We start from the raw sequence: 22,624 nt of genomic DNA, 5'->3' as shown, positions 1-22,624 counted from the left end.
TGGAAGTGAGTGAAAAGGAAAGTGCAACTTTTGTCTGTGAGATCTCGCATGATGAGGTTCAAATCCAGTGGTACAATAATGATGTCAAACAGAAGGCCAGTGACTACATCAAGATGCGTCAAGACGGTAAGGTGTAAACATGTGGTAACATGGTTTGAGGTTCACATACAGGACATGGGTCGACATAGGACATGTGGGTACATGCTTGTGGGATATATGGCAGAGAAAAGGGAAAGGACAGATGGCAATGGCTTTGAGAACAAAGAACTGAGTCCTACTCTTTGGTCAAGGACTTTCTGCTTGTGACAAACGTTTTATGGTTCTCAAACAAGTATCAACCAAGTGGGACCGGGACTGTAGTGTAATGGCTGCATGGTTAACTTCCACGATGGAGGGTATCAGAACAGTTCACTCATTCCTGATCAGACAACACACTCAGGTCCTAGGGAGGGGAAGCAAACACTTACCTACACTGGACTCTGGAAACAGCCATCTCCATTCTTCTCCTGTCATCACGCAAAAGGGGCTCCTAGCTTCTCGAGCGACTTGGGATGAAAATGTGCGTGTATGCAAATGAGAGGGATGGGAGAACATTGATGTGAGTTTAGGGACCACCAGTTTTAAGCAATATGATTGTGGTGCATTTTATCTAAGACACAGGGAACTGGATGGATATTTAAATACATGTGAACAGGTCTGCATGGGCAAGTAAAATGACTGAATAATTGGGGTGTGTGAAACCGGCCGTATTTGACTCAGATTTGGATTCGTCCTGAATCAGGGACAGTGATTCGATTAGTTGATTTGGATCACTGTCCCCGATTCGATTTGGCCAAATCTGAATCTGAAGATTCAATGCTGATTTGGAGAATCAGCGATTCGGCTATATGCACAGCTTTAAATGTTTTTTCTACTTACCTTGAGGTACCAGGCACGGCTCGTGAACACTGCGATGCTGGGGCTGATGGAGCATCCCACAGGAGTGTGGCAGGGCTTCCCACATGCTTGGCGGCAAACCCAGAAGTGGACTGGATGTACTTCTGGTCCACTTCCAGGTCCGCCACCAAACACACGGCGGGGGGCAGGCCCTATGCACCCCCTGGCTTGGCGATCGGCCACAGGGGTACCCCAGATGTCCTCCTAGATCCAGGAAGCACCAGTCACCAAGCTGGGAGGCTGCCCACGCATGCTCTCCAGTGGACCTGGAAGTGGACTGGGAGTGCTTCTGGCCCACTTCTGGGTCTGCTGCTGAGCGCTCTGGGAAACCCTTCGCACTCCTAGAGGTATGCAGAAAAAACATTTAAAGCTGTGTCTATATCCGAATCGATGAATCTTTCCGAATCTCTCCTGATTCGATACACATTCGGAGACTCGGCCACTGAATCGGGCCAAATCTCCACCAAATCAAATCAGGGACTGAAGCTTTGCACAGCCCTACTGAATAAACTCCAGTGCAATTTGAGCCAGAGTAAACTGATCCAGATGTCATTGTCTACACATGCATTTAAGTGCAGTAATTTACTTTGCTGTCAGATAGTACTTGTGTCTGATAGGACTATCCAATGGTGCAGTAAATTAGTCCACACTAACCTAATTGCCACACACGTTTAAACAGTGATGCTTTACTATGTAGCAATTTAGTCTACTGTGCAGTAAAGCATATGTATAGATGTGCCCTGTATGTACATCGCTTTCTAACTCAACTATTTTCCAGATGGTTATTCAGAACTGGGAAGCCACTTGTTCTGGCAGGAGTCAAGTTTACTTTCCTATTTAGTAGATAAAAGTGTGCTTATTATGAGGTGGGATCAGGTTCTCCGTTGTCGGAAGTGGGCACCAGTTCATTGTAGCTAACATTGCTTAGATCAGCAACTTTCAGTGTCAAAAGAAAACTGTCTTCTCATTGTGGGTCATGTGTGGTTGTGCATTTATTCACAGGAAGGACCCATTCATTGATTTACTCGCTTTGCCATATGGAAGATGCTGGATTGATCAAATTTGTAGCAGAAAACGCAGAATCTCGAGCACACCTCAGAGTTAATGGTAATTACACCAGAAATGAGAGCATGGCTTAAACAGCTGTTTGTTGCGAATTAACTAACTCCCATTGATGCCAGTAGGACAAGAGTGAATGCCTTCCGAAATCCTAGCCTGGCTCCATTAAAAAGAGAGCGGGAAAAAAATGTAACCCCTTGTCTGCTTTTCCTCTTGCAAAATATCAAGCTCTTTGCTAGGTAGTCTCCTTTACTAAATAATGTACAAGTTCTTTGCAGCATGGGCATTTCTTCCTTTCCTTTTCTTTTCTTTTTCTGGCAAAAGAACCATCCTTACATTTTGAAAAGACAAATCTTTTCTTTTGAGAAGGTATTTCCATGCTATAGTTTCACATTTGCCTGATTAGCACCGTCTCTCACTGCCATGCGTTTGAGCATAGAGTATTTTGTGTCTAATTTAAATAGCAAGTTACAAAGGAAAAGAAAGGGTGGTCAGACAGGTAGTACATGAACCTAGGACCCAGGCCATTTGGGTTCAGTTCAAAATCCCCATGTTATCTTGGGCAAGTTGCTTGAATCACTTTGTAAAATGGGGATAATAATACTCTCTTTCCCCATCCTTTTTCTCATTGTGTGTTATTGTATCGTATAGCTCAAAAGAGTCCCAATCACAATCCAAGTTAATCAGTAATGATAAAGAACACGTCACTAGTGATTTGTATCCGGCACCGTCCAGTTGCAATCCCACCAACTGTTTTCTGTTCCCTTTCCTTAGCACTGCCTATAAAAATCCTGAAGCCGTTGCGGAATAAGATTGCTTTGGAGAAACACCGGGGTTACCTGGAGTGCCAAGTGTCTAGCCCCACTGCCTATGTTAGGTGGTATAAAAATGACATCGAGATCTGCCCTGGCCGTAAATTTGAGTTTGTGAGTGACGGCGTGTACAGGACGCTCATCATAAACGATGCGACCTTTGAAGATGAGGATGTTTACACATGCGATGCCATCGATGACAAAAGCAGCGCTTATTTTTATGTGGAAGGTACCTGGCCATTTTTTCAAGTGCTTATTGAAGGCATGTAGATAGGTCCTGACATCTGAATATGCCATGAAGGGACTAGGACTGCAACCTGGCTTTCATTTCTGGGCTTTGTCATAGATTCCCAGTTCGATCATTCCTAGTAACGTGGTTTCCTATACAGAAAAAAAGAACAACGTTTACATCTCTCCATAGGATGGTTTAAAGCTTACGGCACTAATAGTCTTACATGTATGGATATCTCAGGGCAGTAGACACTAATGAGAATGATGACCACGAAACAGTCATTTCCTAAATCCATGCTCTAATATGTTCCTTTTCTTGCTTTTCGTCCCTCACACCAGAGCAATCCATCAATATTGTAAGGGAGCTGACTGATGTGGATGTGACAGAGCCTTGGGAAGCCAGGTTTGAGTGTGAGATCTCCATCCCATCTGTGAAATCTGCCAAATGGTTGCTGGATAAGCAAGTCTTGCAGGCTGGCAGAGACATCACCATTGAGCAAGAAGGCACCATCCATCGGCTGATTCTGTGGAAGACCAATGCCAACATGACGGGCACCGTACAGTTTGCAGTCGGCAAATCAAAATCCACGGCTAACCTGCTTGTCAGAGGTGGGCTTGCGGTCAAGAATTAATTGAATCACGCCATAGATGGATTTGCAACCTTTTCTCGTTCTACTGAAAAATAGATGTTCAGCTTAGCTTGCAGCTGTGCGTATGCACGGTTTCCATCAGTTGGACCCCTTAACCTGCCATTTTAACTACCCATTTAAAACAGGAAGGGCCTTTCTGCGATATCTTTTACTGACCAGGTCACTTGACCAGCTGCCCAAAAGCTTGTCCAGCAGCTCGTCCTCAATAAAAGATATAAAATAAAACCCCTTGCCTCTTGACATATCCTTGACCAACACAGCTACAACACTCCAGCAAGTCTCAAAATGGTGTGTTAGTTCAGCCACAATTACTGGACTGAATACAAGAGTGGCAGAGCAGAGATATGTGGCTTGTGTTTGGCAGGAGGTCAGATTAAATGATTACATCAGTGTTTCTGGCTTTAAAAATCCATGACTCTAATGCTAGTACAATTGCAGTTAGATCCCATGTATTTGCAGTATATAAGGTGATTCAGATAATGGGAAACTGAGCTCATCCCTGAGTTTGAACTTAAAAAAAAATATTCATATGTGAAGTTAAGAAATAATTCCCAATTTAAATGCACGAAGAAATAAAAGAAGGGAGGTCAGCAATGTGCAGTGTTCCCTGTAATTGTATCTCAGGGTCAGCTGTCACACTTTTTGTGCACATCTCCATTTCCTGCTTTTATTCTGGGTCAGAAAAACAGATGCACTAAAGTGGAGGCTGCTCCAGATTACTTATTTTAGTCATTATAGGACACAGAAAACAGCTGAAATGTCCCAGGAGTGCTTGTTCTTGTAGGTTCCCAGCCCCATTTCTTGAATCGAAAGGTTTCAGTAGGAAGTCTTGAAGTCCAAAGAGTTCATCCAAAATCTATTAACTGCAATGAGGTCTCTTTTATATTACCAGATGGAAACATGTCTCTTCTTCAGGCTTCACTTACCCGTTCCGCTTTTGCAACCCTCTTTTGCAGAACTCAACGTGCAGATCACCCGGAAGCTGGAAGACAAGACCGTCCTGGAGCGCCGTTCTGTCATCCTGTCCTGTGACTTCAAGCCTTCTCCAAAGGTAGTAGAGTGGTTAAAGGATTACATCCCCATTGAACCCTCTGACAAGCACAAGATCACCCGGGAAAAGCACTCGGCAGAACTCAAAATTGTCAAGGTGAGGCCTGAAGATGCCGGCGTCTACACGTGCAGACCTGGAAACGCAGTGACCGAAGCCACGCTGACCGTGGAAGGTATGACTCACAGCGGGGTGGGAGGTGGGGTATTTTCTTATTGGCCCACAAGGTATCTTGGTGGCTTGATATGTCCCTTAGGCTTTGCAGAGACATCCTTAGTTTCTACCAGTTTTCCTTAACAAGTTCAATATCATTTGGGCAAAGTGCTATTTTGTAAGTGGAAGATAATGCTTGTGGTAGGAGCTGTACTAGCAGTCCAGGCAATGAAAACCTTGTTCTCAGCCATACAACAAATATATCACATGTAGGTGCAGTGCTAGTACGATAGCCTGGGTTATGGCAGTGTATCCTGACACTTTTCAGTGGTTCACCCCTTAAAACTAGACCAGTCAGGTGCACATAACTAACAATATTTTAATGTAGTTAAAGCACTACAGGCTCTGCTTCTTGGTGCTGCCTGGATCTGATCCCTGTAAAACATGGCAGCATCTGTTTATATTTTTCATATGTCCATTATTTGTGCTTTTGCTATCCTGTATCAACCATCCTCCTCCATCTGGAGGATGCCGAGTAAAGTATTTCATTGTCCTCTAGTTTGTAACTCAATCCAGGGACATCCCTGTCCAAATAATCCTAGACAAGAGTTTGCTTAACCCATGCTTAAAAATGTTCAATGACAGAGCTTCCAGTCTCTAAGTCATTTGTCCTAGTGCTGAACTACCCTCAGAGTTGAAAAACTCTTTCTAATATCCAATCTAATCCCCCCTTGATGTTATTTAAAGCCATCACTTCTTGTCCTGTCTTCTTTGGCACCTGATTGCCATCTTCTTTATAACAAACCTTTTTTGTAAATGAACTCTATTATCACATCTGGCCCTTAGTCTCCAGATCAAATAATATAGGCCCTGGGCTGATTTTAAATACGTCATTGAGCAGCCTTTTATAACACGGGGATGTTGCTGCCTTGGACTGGATTCATGCTGACAATTGAAGAGTAAAATGTGCCATACCCTCAACTTCACAGAACTATTCTGGCCTCAAGGAAGATGGTTTTATGGTTATGCCACTGGCGTGTGACTCCAGATCAAAGGGGTTCAGTTCCCATCTATATGCCACAAACTTCCTCTGTGACCTTGTCCAAGTCACTTTGGGTCAGATTCAGATTGACCTCATAGGTGCCTCCAATTTACATTTCAGCATGCTTAAAACTCAGGCACCTTGCCTGAGGTGGGGAGGGTGATCCAAAAAGAAGGAGCCTAGGATCTTAATATGGCTGATTGGGAGAATAGGCAACTCTGAGGGTAATTCGGAGCACCTTGGCACGGGGTGGGGAACTGCCTAGAACCAGCTACTAGCAAATGCTAAGCACAAAGCCCAGCCCTCCCATGGGGATTAATTCCCTGAATTAGATTGTGTGTCCTAGTCACTATTGCTAATTTAGGGTCCAGAGCACCCACCTTCCTAAGTGGCATGGAGCTGCTTCCCTTTTCCACTGCAGCCTCCCTGTTAGAGCATTTCCCCCATAATGGGAGACGTGGCTTCTAGGTCCTCTTCTGCCTGAGGGGTTGAAATGCTCATCTCCCACCTCCTGAAAGACTGCCCTCATCATCAGTCTAGGGAATAACCCGACTGCTCCTCTTGAAGCCAGGCTGCTGGGTCAAAAGTAATGCAAGAGTCATGGGGCTTGGGGGAGAGTGAGCGAGAGGGATCCTGACTCTCTGATGCAGCCGTGGTGCTGCTCAGCTGGTCAGAGGGGAATTTGGGCCCTGCTCTTATGGCTATTTCTGTCTTTTTATCTAATGAAGGTCTAACCCAGGGGTATCAACTTAAATTGGAGCCCCAGGACGGATCCAGTCAGTTTGGCTCTTTGCAGACTGTAGTGGTGACAGAGGCAGCAGTGGTTGTGACTAGCACAGCCGCCGCAGCGGCCCTGGAGCAAGCAGCATCGGGGTGGGGGGGTCGGGCAGCCGCGGGGTGAGCAGGGGTGGGGTGCACAGCCCTTGTTCATGCTATAGCTACTGGGGCCGCAGACTGTGCTGCAGCTCTCGTTCATCGCCAGCCACATGCACGAATTCCCTGGCCTACCAGTAGCCCAGCAGGCCAGAGGGCGGATCCAGCTGGTCGGCTGTAAGTTTGACACGCCGGGTTTAATGTACAACTTGATCTCCGTGCAATCTGTGAATGGTTCGCGATGACGACGAGCACGTGCCTTTTGCTTCCTATAGCTCGGATGGTGGAAATAATTCAACACCTGCAGGACGTGGAGGTGGAGGAGGAGGACTGCGTTAACTTCTCCTGCGAGCTGTCTCATGACGATGAGGACGTGGAATGGTTCCTCAATGATAGCCTCCTCTACAGCAACAATTACAATGAAATCAAGCAGATCGGAAGGTGCCACATGCTGACGATGAAGCAGGTGAAACCGGAGGACACGGGAACAGTGACCATCAAATCTGAGAAGATCTCGGAGAGCGCTCAGCTGAAGGTGATAGGTGCGTCATGGCCACAACCCTGCAAAATCATTTAGGAGCATATATAGGAGATAGAGAAGAGCTATTCCCTCTCCCTGCCCCCATCCTTCCAGTGCAGCATATAAATCTTGTCTACTCAAAGTCTGCATCATTCAGAAAGGAGGGCTTTATCACTGCCATAAATTTGGTCTGTTTGTTTGGATATCCTGCCAGATTTTTCCCTTGTTCGGTGCCCTCCTAATATTTCGCATTATTATTATGTAGCCTACTTAAAAAAATTCTTTCCTCCCCTCCATGTTAGCATACTTCAAAATTGTATCCATCGTTATAGCAGCTTCATCATTAAACTCTGGTTAGCTGAACCCCGGGGTACTTGAAAGAAAACAACAGCTGCTCCTATCTTATAATAAATCTATTTTACTAATAATCATTATACTAACTTGCTATAAATATGGTCAGGAGCCTGACTAATTCAATACCTAGGGCATATTATGCCATTGTTCTTCAACATCCCTTAAAAACAATGAAAAATTGAAGGACTTTGGGAACAGAAATCATAGTATCATAGTACTTAGGGTTGGAAGGGACCTAAACAGATGATCAGGTCCGACCCTCTATCTCTCTGAAATACTCTGGATATCCTTCTGAAATACTCTTGGCTCCTGCCCTTAAGGGCTGAGGATGGAGCTCAGTTACTATGGAGCAACTTGCACTGGATTTTACTAGGCAATACATTTCTAAAAAAGGGCAGTTGTCCCAAGTTGGCTGCTCACAGTAGGTTTAATTACAGTGCTTGGCCTCAAAGTGATAGAGCAGCTTGTCTGCACTCAGCAGATGGCTACCCTGGGATGCAGTTGTGTAGGAGAGCGGATGCGTGACCCGTGCAATGGCCTCATTTAACATGGACTCTCCTGTTGGAGGCTTTCAAGAAGAGGTTGGATAAGCTCTGCTCAGGGCCAGTTTGGATGTCGCAGTGTCTGGGCTGTGAAAAGCAATGGCTGGAAGCCTAGTGGGACTTGATGACCTCTGGAGACCCCTTCCAGCCCTACGGTTCAATGCGTCTGTGGGAGTACAGTTGCACCCCACTGACTGACGTGTAGCTACACTGCAGGGTGGAGGAGCTGACACTGATATAAGACTGTGCATCGTGCATCTGCTCCACTTCTGTGACCAAGTCACTTTACTCTGCATTGTGTGCTCATGCTCAGAGGAATTTATTCCCAGTCTGAGATTTGAATTCCTCTTTCCCCTCTGAGCCTGTCTGAAATTGTTCTTGTTCCCAACATACACATATCAGATAACTAAAGGACTGCAAAAATCGGATGAAGGGAAACAGTGACAGTGAGGGTAAGAGCAGGAGTAATACCAATATATCCATGGAAGGGAGTACAGGATCCGGCTAACCCGCTGCACTCGTCCTGCCTTACAAAATGGCAGCATAGGCTGTTGTACAGATGCATCGTGTGGAGGAAGTAAAATAAAACCCCAGACACAAGTCTGTTCACAGCTGTTCTCCAAAGCTGGCTATATGCTCAATACCTGAGCCCTCTGCATCACCTGATCCCTCTCTAACTTCAGACAGCTGGGAGGAGAGCATGCACCTTTCAACTGCTTTAGCCATCTTGATGAACCAAGACCTCTTCTCTTGGCTATCCCTGCCAGAGATGCAAGCAGCCTTATATCTGGCCTTGAGTAGGATGCTAGAGTCATGTGCTCTGTGGCGGTAGCTCCCACTTCTAAAGGGCCATGGGCCATAACAGATGCACTGGGGAGCCGTCATGCAGTTCAAGACCTAGTGCTAGACAGCTGCGCAGACCAAACGAGACGGAGTAGCCGCAAAGCTGCATGCCTGAGACAGGGTGCTAAGATGCGCGGCAGGTAACTCCTACGCATGGAGGTGCAGAACTGCCCCTCTCACTTCCTCTGTCCTTCCACCAAGGAGCCGTTACGTGTGTTTGTTTCTTTCCCTCCAAAATAAATTCCCATGACAAAGTATGGGAGGGCCTTAGGCTGCATATTTGCATCCTCCTGGCTTCAGCAAGCATGATGATGGCTCAAGCAAACCCTCTTTCAACAGCTGCAACCTGCAGAAAGTTCATCCTCACATGTCTTCAGTTTTTGGGTTGATGCTAAAACCAGGCGGCTCCACATTTGTCTGTTCACTCCAAATCTTGTTGCCCAGTGCATTAGTGGCTTCATCTACTCTTCTGCGTCGTTTCTCAGTCTTTCCCTCATCCTCCTCATTCCTTTCCCACAGCCTTGAAAGACAGGCAGTCTCCTTCTTTTCCAAACCCATGTCCAAAACATTTCAACTTTTGCCTCTTGATAATGTTGATGAGGTTTTGTTTTATGCAGCCCCATGGAAGGGTACTCACTCTGAATTTGTCTTTAACGTCCCTCAGAGAAGCCAGCCGTCTTCATGAAATCCTTGGACGATGCTGTTGTTGAGGAGTGTGGTGTACTCAAACTGGAATGCGAGGTCTCCAAACTAAAGGTCAAACCTATCTGGAAGAAGGACAATGTGGAGATCAGCCGTGGTGACAAGTATGAGCCAGTGCAAGCTGGGAGGAACCTGTGCCTTGTTATCCGTGATGTGACCAAAGACGATGCTGGTATATACACGTGCGATATTGGTACCGATGTTGCCAAGTCAAAAGTCAGCGTTCAGGGTAGGTGTCACTAAAGACGGCGTTGTTCTTCCGAGGTGGGACAATAGCTGGATGTTGCATGCAATTATTCCTCGAGTCACAGGTCATCTTTTGTGCAGCTCGGTGTTCTCAATTATAAAATGAATATATATCAATCATTACTAGATGGCATAGTGGGAGCTGAACAGACTTATTCTGTATTCTAAGACAAGACTGTGGTCTCTGAAAGCTTGCCGTGTACTGAAATTGTTGGCAACTCATGGTAATTTAAAGGTAGCCAGTGTAGGGACTTATCAGGACCCTTAATTGTGTCCATAAAATGCACTGGACATTGTGTAAATCAAGCAAGGCTTTCCTTAAGTATTCGGCATTAGTTTATGAGGGTGCATATGTAGCAGAGATGCAAACTGATGTATACAAATGCAAAGGTTAGCTAATAAGTGGACTCAGCTATGGATCAAGTCCTTCCAAACCCTCTGTATTTAATAAAAATACAAAGCGAACATAACGAATAACTTTTTTACTAAAAAAAGTTACGAAGAGGTCTTGAATCCAGTGGTGCAAGCACCTACTTTGGATACCTTTAAGAAATGCCTGGATGCTGATCTTGCTGGGGTGACCCCAGCTGACTTCCTGCCCTTTGGGCCGGGGGCTGGACCTGATGATCTCATGAGGTCCCTTCCAGCTCTAACATCTATGAAATCTGTGGTGTAAAAGGTCAGGGATATGGAGTTATTTAAAGAAGAAAATATGAAGTTTCACATGGTTCAGTTTTTCATGTGGGGCCAGGTTCTGCTGCACTTTTGGGGCATCACAGTAGACATAGGCACCTAAGTGTGATTATTTTCTACCCTGCTGAAGTCCCTGGAAAGCCGTTAAAACATCTCCTTTTGCAACAGGCCATCATCTGACCCTTAAGACTAGGTCACAAAACCTAGCAAGGAACAAGAGGGCCTGCCTACATCCTGTATTAGTAGTTCTTCAAGGGCTCAAGCGGGGGGGATTGAATCGCACATAGGCACCCAAGTCTACATCTGCACCAGACAGAAGCAATAGAAACTGGCTCCTAGACTCCAGCAGGGAAACCAAAAGCAGTCATGCAATCTGGCCTTTGGCCCTTGTAACTGCTGTTAGAAAGAAGGAGCTGCCGGAGTTTTTCGGTTCCTAAACCTAATAGGATGAATCTAAATCCATCTCCATCATAAACGGGAGGACCGCAAGTCACAAAGTGGAAAGCAACCCATAAAGTCCCAATTTGCAGAGTCAGTATGAGAGGAAACTTTTAACTAGCCAGAAGGCTTCCCCTGACTGAGAGCTGTCTTCCTCTCCGGCTGCCGGCAGCGCTGACTCCACTCCACGAGCAGGCTCGATGTAATGCAGGAGTCCAAGTCCCTTTTTCCACAGCTACATGGAGGAAGGTGCCACACTTAGCATATAAGGGGTATCTTGTTATCAATGGCAACTAGACAAGTGAAGAATTCAGTGCTTTTCTGGTTCATATAATCTCCCAATCCTCAAACATAAAAGCCTGACCACCTAGCATGCAATAAAACCCTTTACAGCAATTTGAAAAGCCCTTCTGTATAGTCAGGGCTCTCGGTGATGAACAACGCCATGTTTCCCTCCTCTTAAGTCATTGTAGCAACCATCGGTTTGTCTTTCAGAGCTGAATATCGGTATCACTAAACGCCTGAAGAACACCGAAGTCCTAGAAGGAGAGGAGTGTAGTTTTGAGTGCATTTTGTCCCATGAAAGTGTTGGTGAATTCCAGTGGACGTTGAATGGGACTAAAGTAGAAAGTGGGGGAAGGTTTAGGACCCCTAGCAAGGGTCGGAAATACAACCTCAACATCAAAAAAGTGGCTGCAGCTGATGCTGGAGAAGTGGTCTTCACGGCTCGTAACTTAATCTCCAAGGCCTTGCTGATTGTGAAAGGTAAGGAGTACGGAGAGGTTTTAGGACTGGATTTTTTTTTTTAGCATAAGGTGCCTCAGTAAAATTTTAGGACAGGATCCTGATCTCACTGCACTGCCCCTTTCATTTTGACAGGAAGAAAGGCTGGGGGGGGTAGGGAAGGGAAATATTTGAACAGTTTATACTTATCTACGACGGTCAACAAACAGTTGCTAGAGCACGCTTAAAGTAAGCCCATCTCTGTTCATTATCGGCCTGGACTCATAAATACAAATAATTACAGGTGCAAATCCTATTTAGGAGGAGAGGCTGAAGGATCCAACCTTATGTAGCCTGCAGAAGAGGGGGGATTGATAGCAGCCTTCACCTCCCTGCCGGGGGGCTGCAAAGATGGAGCTGGGCTGTTCGCAGTGGGGCAGACGACAGGACAAGGAGCAATGGGCTCAAGCTGCAGCAAGGGAAGTTGAGGTTGGATATTAGGAAAAACTTACTCACTAGGAGGGTAGTAAAACACTGGGACAGGCTATTGGATCAGGCTGTGGACTCTCCATCCTTGGAGGTGTTTAAGACCCAGCTAGACAAAGCCTTGGCTGGGATGATGTAGTTGGGGCTCGTCGTGCTTGCAGCAGGGGGTTGGACTAGATGTGACCTCCTGAGGTCCCTTCACACCCTCATCATCTGTGATCCTATGAATATCAGCATCTGGAATTAATTGTGGCTGCAAAGCTGTGGCCACCTAATACGTTCTTTAGTGACAACTCCTAATTTTCAGTTTACTACTAGCTCGCAGGTAGTTAATGCTCACTGAACATGAACACTTGCTAACCCCCCTCCTCCCAGATCCTTGCAGTTGAAAGTAAATCTGCAACCTATTAAGTGATTGTAATTATATTATATAATCACCAGTGATTGTGATTGTTATTAATTAATAATTTGGACACTTGCCTTGCTGGGATCCTTTGAACCCTGCTGACTTCCTGCCCCTGGGGCGGGGGGCTGGACTCGATGATCTTCCGAGGACACTTCCAGCCCGAATGTCTATGAAATCTATAATTAGGTGACATGGATATTAGAGGTTTTGGAAGCCTCTCCCCTCCGAAGAAATTAAAATGATTCTATTCACAGATTTTTAACTATAACTGTTCCCCCCACTCAGAAAAAACACCTGAGATTTTAAAGGAGCTGGAGGATAAGAAATCATCTATGGGCCAAGATGTCAGCCTGAGTTGTGAATTTTCCAAACCCAATGGAAATATGAAGTGGTTCAAGGATGGCAAAGCTATCCGGAAAAGCCAGAAATACGACCTGCATCAGGATGGGGCACGGTCCATACTGATCATCCACGATGTCACCATGAAGGACGCGGGGGAGTACTCGTGCGAGATGGAGGACTCTAAAACGAAAGCGCTGCTCATGGTGGAAGGTCAGTAGAAGCACAAAAAGTCAGTGTTTTTGAACTTTTTCATTCCTTTGGTTTTCTGAGAAATGGCTTTTTATTTTTTATAATTTGTAATGATAAAAAAACTTTCATTGCATTAGAATGAAATGGTGATTTCTGAGAAAGAAGGGTTTGCATTTGAAGGTGGCATGACTGATGAGCAATGCAAATGCTAAAAATGTAGCCAGTGAAACTCAAAAATGGAAAAATGAAAAGCATTCACACATGCTCCAAAGAGCAGGCAGTGCTTGCAACACATTTGGGAACACCGACTCTATCCCCGTGGGTACCCTGGCTCTCTTGCGGACGTCAGGAGTGCAGCATCTCCTTAGCATCAATTGTCTCAATATGATCAAACGGAAAAAAACCTAATCGCATTGGCCCTGTCCCTTGAGTGAAACAAATACATTTGTCCACCTTTATTTTTATGGTTATAATGCAATATTCATATTGCCATAGCACCAAAGCCCCAACCTGGTTGGATCCTGTTGTGTTGGGTGGTGGGCAGATATCTCATAAAGGATGTCTCTTGAACTAAAGGGTCTGTGGCGGACAAAATAGGAGGTCATGGATGTACCTTTCCCCACAAGGAAGAGCCATTAGTAGTAGTAGTTACCCAGGATGTCCCAGGGAACACAGTTGTTATTGTGGGTCTAACTTAAAGCCAAGTCATCTGTGAGTTTTAGATGATTAACAGCCCCTTCGGTGATTGTAAAGGTGCCGTCAGCCCTGGTTTCTAGAGGACCTGCATTTTTACAGAGCCAGTTTCTGGTGCATGCGGTTTGGGGGTGATTCCCCGTACCCTGCTTTCTGAGGGCCCCGAGAGCAAGAAACCGTGGGTGTGATCCCGAACCTTTCATGCTCCAGATCTTCTCTGCTTCCTGCCGTAACTGATCCTATCCATCAGATTTTTCTCGCAGCTCATCTTGACCATTTTCATCAAATGGCCTGCTTTGAAGCACTCTCCCTCATTGTTTGTGAACTCCGTATCCAATGCAAAAAAGGCATGAATAGTCCCTCAGCTGGGACTAGATCCCAGGATTTCCCTCTTTCCTCATGACGGGCCTTCCTCCTGCTTCCTCAGGTCCTGCTGAATTTTTCTATTGTTTTGTCATTCTCCCCAGATAAACCCAACTTTTTTGTCGCGGAGCTTTCAGACCTGCGAGCCGAAGAAAAAGGCGTAGCTGTTTTCATGTGCCAGACGAAGAAAACCGCCCCCACGGTGACCTGGAGAAAAGGGACGGCAGAGCTCAAGGCCAGCAAAAAATACGAGATCAGCCAGAAAGAGGAGCTCCTCCAGCTCACCGTGAACAACCTCGAGAAAAGCGACAGCGACACCTACACCTGCGACATCGGCGACGTCCAGTCCAGAGCCAAGCTGGCCGTGCAAGGTAAGTGTGGCAGGAGCCTGCAACAAGGCAGGAGGTGCGTAACGTTGAGCTCAGTTTACTCGTCACTGAAATGGGCGCACTTGGATCACAGCACAGAGGACTGCCTTTTCTGACATGACCGGAGGTTTTGGGTGCTTCAAGTTGGTTCTGGGTGCCTGACTTTTCATTGAGGGTCCGAATACGTAGAGCGACCATATGTCCTGGATTGGCTGGGACAGTCCCAGATGTTATAGTCTGGCTAAGTGTCCCGGCTGTTGGAGAAAATATTAAGCCAAGGTCCTGGAGTAGCAGGAACTTGGGAGCTGTGGGGTTGGGGTGTGTCTATGTGTGTGTGCCTGGCTCAGCACCTGGTAGTGACAGGGTGGAGAGAGAGGCCGGCTGGGCTGGGGACCTTGCACTGGCTCACGGCTCCACCCCTATTCTAGCCCATTGCGTTGCAGCCCCCACATGAAGAGCCCAGCTCACCCACACCCGGCCCTGACTGGGCAGAGAGTGCAAGCTCATGGCTACTTGCTCCCATTTGGCCCAGAGGCACATGGCCAGGATGGAAATTTTGCTAAATACCTTGTCACAAGGACACAAAAAAGGAAGGAAAAATGTAATCCAAGTCAGACATCCCCAAGCTTTACTGACCCTCATACAATAATGCTGAGCAAGTAATTCTGCGTGAGCCGCATCTTCTTTTGCTCCCTTAGTCTTCCTTGAAGAGACATACACCTCCATGCTGAGGTGGAGTTTCAGCTGGGCATATTCCTAAGGACTTCAAACTAAATGATTGCATTCTTGCAGCGAGACTTATTAGTGAGATGTAGGGTGATATTACTGTGATGGAAGAGTGGGATATCGCCAAGGGTCTAAATGTGACATGATGAGATGGCACAGCTGGGATCTGTGGAGAGAGGCAGGCTAAGCCAACTTAACTGCTCTGCAAAGGTTAGTGTAGTTTGGGAGGAGTTCTTACAATATTTTGGTAATAAAATATTAGTCCTCCCAATTCTGTTTTTCTTCTTCTGTCTCTCTTCCCTTCTCCTTTTTTTTCCCTTTTCCCCTTTATTATCTTCTGTTTGTGACAGGCATGTACATAGTTCATACACAATGGATATATACCATATATATTTCTGAATGTTGCATTTCATTAAAAAAAATTAAAAAGAAGAAGAAGAAACATGTATCTGTGGAAAACCACATTTTCTGCAGCTTTGGGCAGCATCAGATGGCTGTGTGGACCACTTACAGCCTTTGGTCCTAGCTTGGGGACCCCAGATCTAGGCAGTACCCATTTGGTACGACATGCAGAGAGATTGTGGTAGGGCATCATCAGGGGGAGAGGTGGCCAAGGCAAAACAGCTGGGTTAGAGGTAGAAATGCAGGAGAGATGGTACATAGAGTTCCTCATGCCCCTAATGAGGCATCATGACAGAGAAACTCTCCTTAATAAGGAATTGATGACAGCGGAGAAAAGAGAGGAATGGTTTACTTAATAGAAGTGAGGCTGAACGGGGGTATCCCGTAAGAGCAGTACATGTGCAGGGGCAAGATCTTCATTCCTGTGCTGCCCACCACTTCCCAGTTTGGCCTACTTAAACAGTACAGTGGGTAATCCATGAATTATCCCGAAGCAACAAATTGCCTGGGAGCACGGGGAATCCAGGGTCTTGAAGAAGAGTCAATATGGGAGTTATTGTAGCGTGCAAGGTTTCTGACACCGACTTATTGCCTACTACTTATTGTGGCATGCAAGATTTCTGACAACTCTTCTGACCTGGAAAATATTTGATTTTAGCACTTGAAAATGCATGGTTATTTTGCTCAAATAGGCGTCTGAAAACATACGAGTACAGTTCATGAAAACTATGGTAGTGTTTTCTCTCTTTTTTTCAGTTCAGTAATGTTTCCTGAATGTAGTTTGGAATAGTTTAGCCTCTAGATATCACTTTTGTGTTTTGCTCTTCTACTAATTTCCAGACCTACTTCTTGTCTGTCCTTTTATTCCTGTAGTTCCCAAATGAAATCCCCATTCATTCATGTGTGTGTCCTTTGGGTGCTTTCAGAGCAGTTACAAGTTGACCAGTGATCCCACACAAGACAACTGCTGCCAGTCTAGCAAAACATGAGAGGTAGAGATGGAGGCTGTAGAAACATCCACTCGGTGATATCCTGTGGGCATCTGGGAAGCCTAATCTTCTCCCGAGCGCTATATCGCAAATTCTGTTTTTATTACTTTTGGTAAACTTCTCTTGCAGGAGGAAATGAATGCCAGAGTTACCATTTACCCGGAGATTGTACCATAGTCTTTTCCAATCACTTGTATGTGTGTAAGTGCCTTGAGTTTGTCTTGATCCTGTTTCGGTGCGTGTTGTCCGTAAATATTTGTTGTCTTCAAGATGACGTATTCTTTGGCCAGCGACAGTGGATTTGCATTTACGTCTGCTGTCCTGAGATATTTCTTTCTCAAAAGGGTTCATGCTGGAGGTCACGCCATTGGAAATTCCTCTTGCCTGCATGTGAGCACGTGCCTAGAAAATGAAGGAGTCCAGCAATGTATGTGTCTGTGTGCCTTGCAGGCCAGCAAGTGCTAATAATAGAAGACCTGGAAGATGTCGGTGTGGTAGAAGGAGAATCTGCCACGTTCGAATGCAGCATCTCTCCTGTAGACTATAGCGGTGCGCAGTGGTTTTGGGGCAAACCCCACTCCATAGCAATGAACTAAATGCAACCCAGTCTCAGCCTGGTGGATATCACTGGCTAACCTTGAAAAGGCTGGCCCTGAAGGATTCAGGGGTCATTACCTTTGAAGCTGGTGATAAGAAAACAATGGCCAATTTTGTTGTTAAAGGTAATTAGAGCACACAAAACATTATGCAGTAGAAGATAAATGGAGCAGAAGGAAGAACCGGATGCTAGTTTAGGTATGTAGGGAGAAGGATGGTAATGCGGCTTGTCCATTAGGATCCATGATACAGCTGCTTATGTCTGTCTGATCAGGGCAGACTTTCTTTTTCAGTTTATTTGGTGTAACTTAAATAGGAAATTGCAGAATGCAGTCTGTCCCTGGGAAATCCAGTCAATTTTCTATGAACTGGGATTGCAGAATGATAGGACCAGTCACTTAGGAAACCAGTTCAGTGCAATAAATAAGTACTTTTTATTCCTCTTTTATTATGTGTAGGGCCGTAGCATAGATGCTTTCAGCCATTTAATCCGTCCAGTTTTTCCAGGGCAATTAAAGTAAGGAAGAAAAATGTTAATCTGCCGAGTTTGTAGTGAAAGGAATTTCTTTAGGAATGAAAGTTAGTGTTGAGAAATGGGAGAGAGGAGTCAGAAGGACCACGTTGCCTAAGTGTCATGCATTCAGGATCCAGAGCATATACCTCCTGGACTAATTTAAAAAAAATCTTTACTCAGCTGGCTTTATGCTGCATCATATTAAACCCACATGATTTTTTTCAGAATCACATGAAACTTTGACAAGGTAAAACTTTGTCCAGTTTTGTAAAATTTGTTTGGAAATGGCTGCAGTTTCTCAGGAAACAAAAAGAAATGCAAATAAAAATAAATCAGCTTTTAGCTGCCACACACTGACACAAACTTGTGATGTCATGCTGGCAAAAAAAACTTCCTGTTTCACACTCTTTTTAGTAAAGGGGCTAAAAAGTTAAGAGTTAGAATTTGGATAAATTTGTATTGCAATGGTCTTCAGGCAGGATTGGTTTTCCTCTGGTGCTTAAGATTTAGCCAGAAGGTTCCTAAAATATAATGTTCATATTGAAGGGAATTGCGGGAAATTTCCATGTCTAGTGAAGTTCATGCGTCTGCTTAGCTAATATTAAACCCTCGATATCAGAAATGACCTCTCCTTGGTTCTTATTCTTCTTCAAAGATCTGTGGGCTTTAGATTTTGCAAGATTGCACCCAGCATTGTCGGAGCCTTGTCTTGCAGCAGCCAGTCTAGAAAGCTTTATGCCTCATCCCCTGAAACTATTGCTTTCTGACACCGATATTGCTGAACGCTGAATCATATATTTGGTGGGAATACTGCATAAGACATGTGCTGCTCCCCTTCCCTCTGGAAAATCTCAGGCCAATTTTATATGATTTTAAAGAAGCCCTCTCTCATCACAAAGGAGCTCGCCGATACGGAAGTCGCGGAGGGAGAAGATGCAATTCTGCAATGCAAAACCTCCAAATCGGAGAGCCCTGTTAGAGGGTACAAAAATAGAAAGATCCTCAGGAACTCCTCCAAGTTTAAGATCAGCCAGGCTGGATTTGAAGCCAAGCTTGTCATTCAGAAGGTAGAAGAGAAAGACGGTGGCAGACATACATGTGAGGCCGTAAAGGCAGTGCGGTTATTGCTGTCAAGGGTAAGGAAGCTTGGAGCGGTGGTTTGGGCTGCTGCCGGGGCACCTAACACAGAAAGGTCCAAATAACAATTTGATGTAGAGAAACACTTTAATTCTCTCCTTCGCACTGATATTGCGAGGAGTGTCCTTACAAACTGAACCGGGCAACCTGCAGACAGGTGACAAAGTGCAACAAGTAAAGCACTTGTTGTGCATGGTCAAGGTTGCACAGAAGGGGTGGCCAGGCTTTTTTTTTTCTCCCCTAAGCTAAAAAAATATTCCCTTCCCACTTTTGTGCCTTTGATCGTAGCCTGACTCTCTGTGCCCACTGATCAGCCATGGCTGTCGGACATGTGCGGGAAGCACGATTTAGAAGTTCTGCCCCGAGAAGGAAGACAAATTTCTTTTTAAAAAAGCCAGGATGATGGGATTTGCAGCAGTCGCTGCCCCTGCTGAGTTCATTCACTGTGCCTTTCTGCAGTGCGTGGGACTTGGCCCAATTAAGGATAACTGAATGGCAAGTGCTGATGTCAGTAGGAACTGGGTCTTCCCTGCAGTGAGAGAGGAAAAAAGCAAAACAGGATGTCTTCTGCTTTATGGCAGCCACCATTGGCTTGGCATTTCTCCTGTCAAGGAAAAGGTGTGGATGGGGGAGTAAGAAGGGACTGATTTCTGCAAATGGATTCAGACCGCCCATGGCAGACCAAGAGATACAGAAGAGGTGTGATGTGGAGTCACTTTATAAGAAATGCTGGTGCTCTTTCCCTTCCTCCTGAGGTTGCAGAATGAGGAAGCGGTAGAGCATGGCAAGGACCCATGAAAGGCAGAGGTAGAAAGGGAAGAAGGGAAAGGACCTGTAGTTCTTCAGCCAAATGACACAAGCAAGATGCACCAGTAGATGGGCTGCTTTTTCCCAATCTCATCCTAGAAGACAGCGGTGAACACCTGGGTGAAAGGAGAAACCTGCAAGCGACAACATGTCTTACTGTTCGGGATCTGAAAGAAGTCCTCCCTCCCCTCCGTGCCAGAAGTTACCTCCTGTCTCCTCTTCCACAGAAAACACTCACCGTCTTTGGAGGACGTCTACTCCCCGCTAACCCGCCTTGAGTCCGTCTCTCATCATGACCGGGTAGGAATCCTCACTAGGCGTCTCCATCCTACGTGTTCATCTTTCTCCTCTCGCTGTGTGTATTGCAGGGTTTGCTATGCCGTTATCCCTTTGTGTCTGATGAAAAGATGCCTTCTGGCTTTTTTGAGAAGGGGAAACTCATCTTTCAGCTATTGTTTGTCATGGCACCATGTTGTCTGTCCTGTCCTCGTGTTCTCCGCGTGTGCAGCTACTCGCCTCCAAATCCTCCTCCATTTTTTTCTCTCTCCCCCCTTCTGTCCAAGGAAGGGTACTTGGTGTCCAAAAGTTTGTCTAACATCTTCCAGCAATACGGTTGGTCTAATAAATGATATTAGCAAACGCACCTGCTTGTTGCGTCTTGGATCATCCTCCAACCCCTCCGTTTCTCATGGCAATGACCTAGCTCTGAACACCTGTCTGCAGCGTTAGCCAAATTCTCACCCTCCAGACGGACATCTGCCAATTGTACTACCAGAGAAAGGGCCACTAACTACTGTGACAAAAACGGTACAAAATGCATCCCATGATCCATAGGTCCAATGCCTCGTTGCGTGGAACAACCTGCATACAGCTATCGCCTGTCACTGGGCCATGGAGGGGAGCTGAAGAAGACCACTTCTATGATGGGGGCCCTTAAACAGGCTTTGCGTTACATTGCAGACTTTCTACAGCCCCTTTTATTGCCTTTCGACAGGGCAGTAAAGTAAAACTGGCATCCCTGTAAATCTGCCCGCTCGCATGCCTTTCAGAGCTTTTAAGACAGAAAACTTGCACTTACACATTCAAAGCAGTTCAATGACACTTGTATTATTATCATTATTGAAGGTGCTCTAAAAAAAAAAAATGCACGGTGTCTATTTTTACTTTGACCTGTGCCAAGCAGGAGACGGCTCGTTAGAGTCCGGTTGGATGATTGAGTCATGCCGTCCCGTCCTTTGAGCCTGTGGCACTACACCTGACTTGAAAGGTTTTATGCAGCATGAAGCTAACATGGGAAAGATGATGTCCGGGCAGTCTTGTTGTCTCGAACATTTACGATTTGCAATTCAACATTTTAGCATCGCCAGCTCTTTTCAGTCAAGGGCCCCAGCGTGTGGAAACTACAGGAGGTAGCCAGGTCAGATTGTCCTGCAGGCTTAGCCAGCCTGACCCCTCGGTGACATGGACCAAGGGAGACGTTGTCTTAAAGGCCGGTGAGAAGTATGAGTTAAATCCTATGACCCCAGCTGACTTTCTGCCCTTTGGGCGGGGGGCTGGACTCGATGATCTTTCAAAGTCCCTTCCAGCCCTAAAGTCTATGAAAGTCTATGAAAGCAGCATGGTACTGTAGCGGAGCTCGTTATTCGGGGATGGACTCGATGATCCTGCGGGGTCCCTTCCAGCCCAAATGTCTATGAAATCTATGAAAAAAAATTCACAATGCTACATCTGTAGATGCTGGAGCCTATACCTGCAGCACTGGAGAAGAGAAGACCACTGCTCAGGTGAAAATAACTGGTAGGCAAAGCTGACAGAGCAGGCCATACATTTTTATTCAGTGCTTGAGACATCTATAATTGAACAGCGTTTTTTTTTATTATAATGTGTAGCAGCAAAACCTTGAATTTATATGCAAAGTGCCATTCTGGGTCTGCAGGATGTCTCTATCTCTTCTTTAAGGGAAAGCAATTTGTACATGCATCATCAAATACAGTCAAAACTCCCCTAACAGTAGGGTAAAACCTACCGGCCACTTTTCTTACTTGCAGTGAGAGGGGAAGACGGTGTCTCAGCATAGTTGCATGGTGGTGGAGGGGTGCACAGCATGCCACACGCCTCACCTCTCATTTTGTCTTTTAGCCCTGCCCGTCCTTTTTAAGCAAAACCTGCAGAACGCGGAAACAGAAGAGGGGAGCACTGTGGCCCTGCGCTGCGAGCTCACCGTACCCAATGCCCCGGTGGTGTGGAAGAAGGCAGGAGCTGCCCTGCAGGCAAATGCCAAGTACGAGATGAAGCAACAAGGTTCGGTGGCAGAGCTGGTGATCCACAATGCCAAGTCTGAAGATGCGGGAAGGTACACCTGCGATACTGGAGACCAGCAGACGACTGCTCAAGTCCGAATCCGTGGTAGGGGCAAAGCTTTTGTTTTAACCAGTTTCTGGGGGGGAGAGTAAATTGTGTTTTCTACAGAAGGGCCCAGGGACCAATCGATCCCAGGCCTCAGTTTGCTGTCCTAGTGCTAGCATGGTGGCAGATTGTCCCTGCATCAGGGAGATTACATTCTGCACAGAGAGCACCGGTGAAGGGGAGAGGTATGTGGTATAATTTATAGCACAGATCAGTGGGATGGAGGAAAACTTCAGGTGAGTTGTCTGATTTTTTTTTTAGGGACTGGGAGATGGTTAGTTGGGCGAAGAGAATTGAAGTAGAAAGAGAAGGGAAGGGGAAGGGAGGAGGGGAA

General features: G+C 45.8%; 1 protein-coding gene across 1 annotated transcript in view; it reads left to right on the top strand.

Annotated features, from left to right (window-relative positions):
- The window catches only part of OBSCN (obscurin, cytoskeletal calmodulin and titin-interacting RhoGEF), a 223,829-nt gene that overhangs the window by 101,804 nt on the left and 99,401 nt on the right, over positions 1-22,624 (top strand). Inside the window, exons 22-31 of the mRNA XM_019543669.1 lie at positions 1,939-2,043; positions 2,770-3,036; positions 3,378-3,647; positions 4,645-4,911; positions 7,080-7,346; positions 9,728-9,994; positions 11,638-11,907; positions 13,043-13,309; positions 14,449-14,715; positions 22,024-22,290. Of these exons, the coding sequence (XP_019399214.1) occupies positions 1,939-2,043; positions 2,770-3,036; positions 3,378-3,647; positions 4,645-4,911; positions 7,080-7,346; positions 9,728-9,994; positions 11,638-11,907; positions 13,043-13,309; positions 14,449-14,715; positions 22,024-22,290 (2,514 nt within the window). The remainder of the gene's footprint in view (positions 1-1,938; positions 2,044-2,769; positions 3,037-3,377; positions 3,648-4,644; positions 4,912-7,079; positions 7,347-9,727; positions 9,995-11,637; positions 11,908-13,042; positions 13,310-14,448; positions 14,716-22,023; positions 22,291-22,624) is intronic.

This window comes from Crocodylus porosus, unplaced genomic scaffold (assembly GCF_001723895.1).
Source record: "Crocodylus porosus isolate Cpor-Errol unplaced genomic scaffold, CroPor_comp1, whole genome shotgun sequence".
Lineage (NCBI taxonomy): Eukaryota > Metazoa > Chordata > Crocodylia > Crocodylidae > Crocodylus > Crocodylus porosus.
This window is presented reverse-complemented; position numbering and strand designations above follow the sequence as displayed.